At 39.2% G+C, this 4,938-nt stretch overlaps 1 protein-coding gene across 2 annotated transcripts; it reads right to left on the reverse strand.

Moving 5' to 3' along the window:
* Positions 1–210: 210 nt before the first annotated feature.
* Positions 211–4,037, reverse strand: Rpl34 (ribosomal protein L34). Of its 2 annotated transcripts, none has more exons than XM_047566653.1 (5): positions 3,994–4,037; positions 2,545–2,618; positions 2,363–2,462; positions 1,936–2,039; positions 211–346 (listed from the first exon to the last, which is right to left on the reverse strand). In XM_047566653.1, exons 2-5 carry the CDS (start codon positions 2,607–2,609, stop codon positions 262–264), a joined length of 354 nt encoding a protein of 117 aa, XP_047422609.1. In that variant the 5' UTR covers positions 2,610–2,618; positions 3,994–4,037; the 3' UTR covers positions 211–261. The 2 variants fall into 2 exon arrangements, with proteins under 2 accessions (XP_047422609.1, XP_047422610.1); XM_047566654.1 differs by lacking the exon at positions 3,994–4,037 and adding an exon at positions 3,881–3,964.
* Positions 4,038–4,938: the final 901 nt, after the last annotated feature.

Here is a 4,938-nt window from a genome sequence, read left to right on the forward strand (position 1 = left end):
TGAACAGGATGATTTCCGTTAAAACACTCCTATGCCTGAGAAGGGCAATCGTGTGGCAAAACAGTAGACAGAGATGCCATCACAAAAAATTCTAGCAATCAGTTACCCCCAATTATTGTTTCCTTTAGAAAAAGTAACCAACTAAAAATCATGGAGATCTCAAATAGTACAGAAAGAAATCCTATATACTAAAACAAAACAAAACAGAAATAACACAGAACAAGCCTTTTGACTTTTTATTATTCAAAGAAGCTTCATTTTTTATTTGGCTTTCTGACTCTGTGCTTGTGCCTTCAACACTTTCACAACGATTTTCTGTTCCTCAATAAGGAAAGCTCGCTTGATCCTAGAAAGAAAAATATTTAATGAGTAGTCTCTAAAAATGAACTTCATTTATTTTCCAACACAGGACAGGAAAAAGTACCAAAACATGCAGCAAAACAATCAAGGAGCCTGGAAAGACAAATGAAACTCAAACACAGAAGACCTAGGAGCTAAGGTAATACTGATGGACCCTTCTAGCCTAGTCTTCTTCCTACTCTGATGTTTAAATTAAGTAATTCTGGGACTGGGTTGTACCCAGTGGTGGAAACTTGCCCTACACATTGTGAGCACTGGATTTGATCCTCAGCATCACATAAAAATAAACAAAATAAAATACAGATGTGTCCATCTACAACTAAAAAGTATTAAAAAACAAGACACATAATTCTGTAATTCCATGCAAGTCATAGTATATGCCCTCCTCTTCTGAGTCATGATAAACTATAAACATTGAATAGCAAAATGTCTTAGAATGTTCTAGTCATGTTGTTGCAAGTTTTCAGTAAAAATCAGTTATGTGCTAGAAGTAAAAAATGAGGGGTAAAGGAGCTAGGGCCTGAAAATGTATCTCAAAGGACCCATGTAATTAGATTCAATAGTTACTAGTAGAAAGTCAATCAACTCTAGCTTGAAACTAATGTCCCAGCTTATAGTTATGTCTTCCTATTTCTTATAGTCATAATTTATACTGTATTTATATTAAGCTAATGTCTTACTACTCCTTTACAAACACCTTCCTAAAAGGCAGAGTGGCACATGCAAGTTTTGGTGTCAAAACATGGTTTAGGAACTTAGCTAGACCACTTTGTAGAACTAGCTGAACAGACTGCAGGCAAACTACTCCTCTTAGTCACCTGTGAAGGTCACCTCTCAATTCCATTCACTGAGGTCTTCTTTGGAGGCAATTTAATGTACCCAGTAGGGTTAAGATTGAAGGTCTCAATAAAATCTGGACTCAATCTTGACCCTGCCATTTGCTGGTTGTGTGACTTAACACCTTACTAACACGCGTTACCATCATAAACTTCAATACTACACTTACCTATGCTACTATAAACCTTTCCTATATCCAAAGACCCAGCCCTCTATACTTTCCTCTCCTCATAAACCTCTACCCCCCATCCAGCCATCAAATCTTAATACGTGTTATTTCCTTACCTTTTGCAAAGAGAAACAGTATGTTCCAAAATACTTACTTACTCACCTTTTGTTGAAACAATTTCACAATTCACCCTGCTGCAATTTGTTTCTAGCATACCAAAGGATTCTCTGTACTGTTCAAAATGTACCAATTCCCATGTTATTAAGAGCCAAGCACAAAATCTGCCTTTTATCCTGAAAGCCCTTCGCGATCTGGCTCTCTCACCTTTCTACCAGTCCAGGTCTTCTTACGTGCTTCACTTACAAAACTGAAATCTTTAAATTTTTCCATCTAGCATAAGGATGCCCAAAAATTCTGACATAATTAGCCTAGGAAGGATTCCAGAGCTTTCAATTTGTTTAAAGTGAGTTATTTTTTCACCAGTCTACTAATAATGACTAGAAGGCAGTGTAGTAGACACACACATATATTTGATGAAAAAGCCCACTTGATTTAAACAGTTCACTTACCTGTCACGGACACATTTAGCACACATGGAACCACCATAGGCCCTGCTGACATGTTTTTTTGTTTTAGACAATCTCATAAGGACTTTGGGTCTCACAGCACGTACCTGCATAAGGAAAATATTGAGATTACCTTACGATGCTTTAACAGAAACAATAACTTTCCTGGGTTTTGGGAGGTGGTAACTTCAAGTGTAAACTAGGTTACAAAGGTAAATGGTGTATCAATGTATCTTGAAAGGCATTTTACATTTTGCAAATTGGTTTTAAAATAAAAGATCCACATTCTGGGCAGATTTGGATCTTAGAGGGTTAGCAATTCTTAATCATTTTTGTGGTATCCTTTCTTTCACTCATTTCCTTATAAAAGAATTAATGCATACAAGCTTAACCCTTACTATATTTATGTTGTTCATGACAGATCACTTACCCCTCGAAGTCTGCCTGGGCACACACCACATGCAGATTTTGGTGCTTTCCCAACCTTCTTTGTATAAAGGTACACGATCCTATTACCAGGGGTTCGAGACCTAGGAAGTGAGACAGTAGCCAACAACTCAGTATTCAGTGGAATAAATGACAATGCATATTTTAAATTTTGGAAATACTTACAGCCTAGTTTTGTTAGAGGCTGTATTGTAGGAAAGCCTACGACGGTATGTCAAACGCTGGACCATTCTGAGTGCCTAAATTAAAAATTGAACAAAATCAAGTTTTGACGCTACAAATGCAATTCAAAGTTCAAAGCATCATCACATAATTTATGTCAGCCATATGTGCATACACACAGATATACACTTAATACCTTTATATTAAGATATTTTAAAGGACTCTACATTAAAACTATTTAGAGGTGAGTGGTAAGAAAAAATGGATGTTAGTTCTCCCACTGATAGATCAAATGTGGCACTTCATTAAATTTTGGTTACCAGGCTCCTCCTCCAAAGATCCGGATTTTGTTAGAAGTGGTGTCCAGAAATGTAGTATCAGGTTAAGTAGGAGAAACGTTAGTTTAAATAAGAACAAATGACCTCTAAAAGTTTAATCCTTAGCTGCTCCATTCAATGGCAAAACATAAAAAGCTTGCGTCCTTTCCTCTAAAATGGGACATTTTACCTAGTTTATGAAGTTGTCATTACAATTAAATCACAAACTATTTCGCCCAACAGTGCCTGGCACGTATTGATGCATTCAGGGTTCTAGGTCTTGCCCTATAAAGCAGCATTTAAGTCAAGAAAATCTTCCTCTCTTTGGTTCTGGATAAGTGTGTTTGTATTACGGCACCACTTTCCCGGGACCTCCATTTATAAAACGGAACTACAACTTGATGTTGTTACTTAACAAATCGGCCATACAAACGACTTCATTCGCGTATGAACTATCCAACTTAACATAAAGCGTTAAAGACAAACAATTCAATCTGCTCCAAACCTTGTAACCACTTCCTACAGAATTTTAAAGAAAAATGCCTTTGATGTCATAACCTGCTTACTAACATTACACTAAAACGCAACCATCAGACACCGACCGATATCGACACAGAGGACCACTGAGAGACCCAAGAAACCATAATTTCTTTTTCATCTCCAAAACCAGGACGAAAAACTCCCTGGCACATTTTTTCTTCCTTACTACTAACGTCGAAAATAGAAACCGGTAGTGAAGCAACTACCAAAACCTGCCAGGTTCCTTTCCCTCCCAAAGCAGGGCTTCTACCACCGAGATATTAAAACGAGGGCGTTAAGATCTAAATGTTCGGCGATTTCTCAAAGTCAACGCAGTCACTACTGGTTTGTGTCTCTAAATGCCGTATTTCCACAGCAGCAAGTGCTTTTGAGTATAAAGTTCCGGCTCCTCGCGTCTTCGGGAGGGCTGCCAGGATTAAAGGTTTTTCCAAGCTAAAAGTAGGGGGCCTGCTCACCACCAGCCTCACTGTTCTGTCCCTTACCCTCACGCCAACTCAAAGAACTATTCCTAAGAATTCTCTGCTCCGGCGATTCCTCAGATGGCGGTCGATTGTACAGGGAATAAAGACACCGAGAATAAAACAAGACACCATACCTCTAGACACCGTCCCCGGAAGAGGAAGAAGAAAGCCGGGGAGTTCAAAGGTCAAACACGAATGCGCAAGACAGGAAGTGGCGTTAGAACCAGCGGCGTGACGGCAAGAATGCCGCCATGTTGTACGGAAGCCGACGAACCTCCCCTTGTAAGCGTGGACGCGCTTTGCCGCCGCAGTGTACCCGGGGTTGCAGTGGTTGGGGAGATGCCCTAGCAGCGTGTAGCAACGCTGCACGGAGATGTTTGGGGAATCGTTACGGAAGCATATACAAATGACCGAGGAGCCAAGAAGGACCGAGGCGTGACAAAATCAACTTCCTTCATTATCCCGGGCTCTAGGACGCCTTTAACCTAAAGAGCGTGCGCGACCTCTGGAGTTAGACCTGAATTTAAATCCTAACTGACACCTCATTAGATGACCTTGGAGGACCTTCCAGTCTTTTGTCACTTATTCAAAGTACAAGCTTTACAAACAAATCAGAATTTTAAGCCAGTATCTGCTAATTACTAGCTGTGTTTCTTTAGCCAAGTCCTTAAATCTTTAAAAGGAAGGTATTAGTAACCACACTGCAGTATTATGTCCAGATCAAAGGCATCCTGAAACTTCAAGCACTTAGCACAGTCTTATAGAAAGTCAGTGCTCAATAAATGGTGACTAATAATTGTGATCCTGTGCAAAGTGCTACTTGAGGCTTTACGTGAGTGGTAAAATATAAAGATGAGGAAAAGGAGGGGTAAAAAAATCTAAAACAGTATGTTAAAGTTTAAGAGTCTGTATTTTTTCTGAAAATTTAGTTCTTAGCTTTCATCATATTGTCAAAGGGATTCATGACCTTCAAAAAAGTCATGAGCGCTTTGTTTGGATACTAAGGGAGAATGCTAAACGAGGTCTTCAAGTTTTTACCTTAGATGAGGTTCCCCAGAAATATACTGAGAGGATGGAGT

Source organism: Sciurus carolinensis, chromosome 10 (genome assembly GCF_902686445.1).
Source record: "Sciurus carolinensis chromosome 10, mSciCar1.2, whole genome shotgun sequence".
Taxonomy (NCBI): Eukaryota; Metazoa; Chordata; class Mammalia; order Rodentia; family Sciuridae; genus Sciurus; species Sciurus carolinensis.

Coding starts and splice junctions, on each gene's coding strand:
- Rpl34 (XM_047566653.1), bottom strand. CDS start 2,609: ATGGTCCAGCGTTTGACATACCGTCGTAGGCTTTCCTACAATACAGCC. Junction 2,463..2,544: donor GCCTCTAACAAAACTAGGCT/GTAAGTATTTCC, acceptor CTCACTTCCTAG/GTCTCGAACCCCTGGTAATA. Junction 347..1,935: donor GCTAAATGTGTCCGTGACAG/GTAAGTGAACTG, acceptor TTTTCTTTCTAG/GATCAAGCGAGCTTTCCTTA.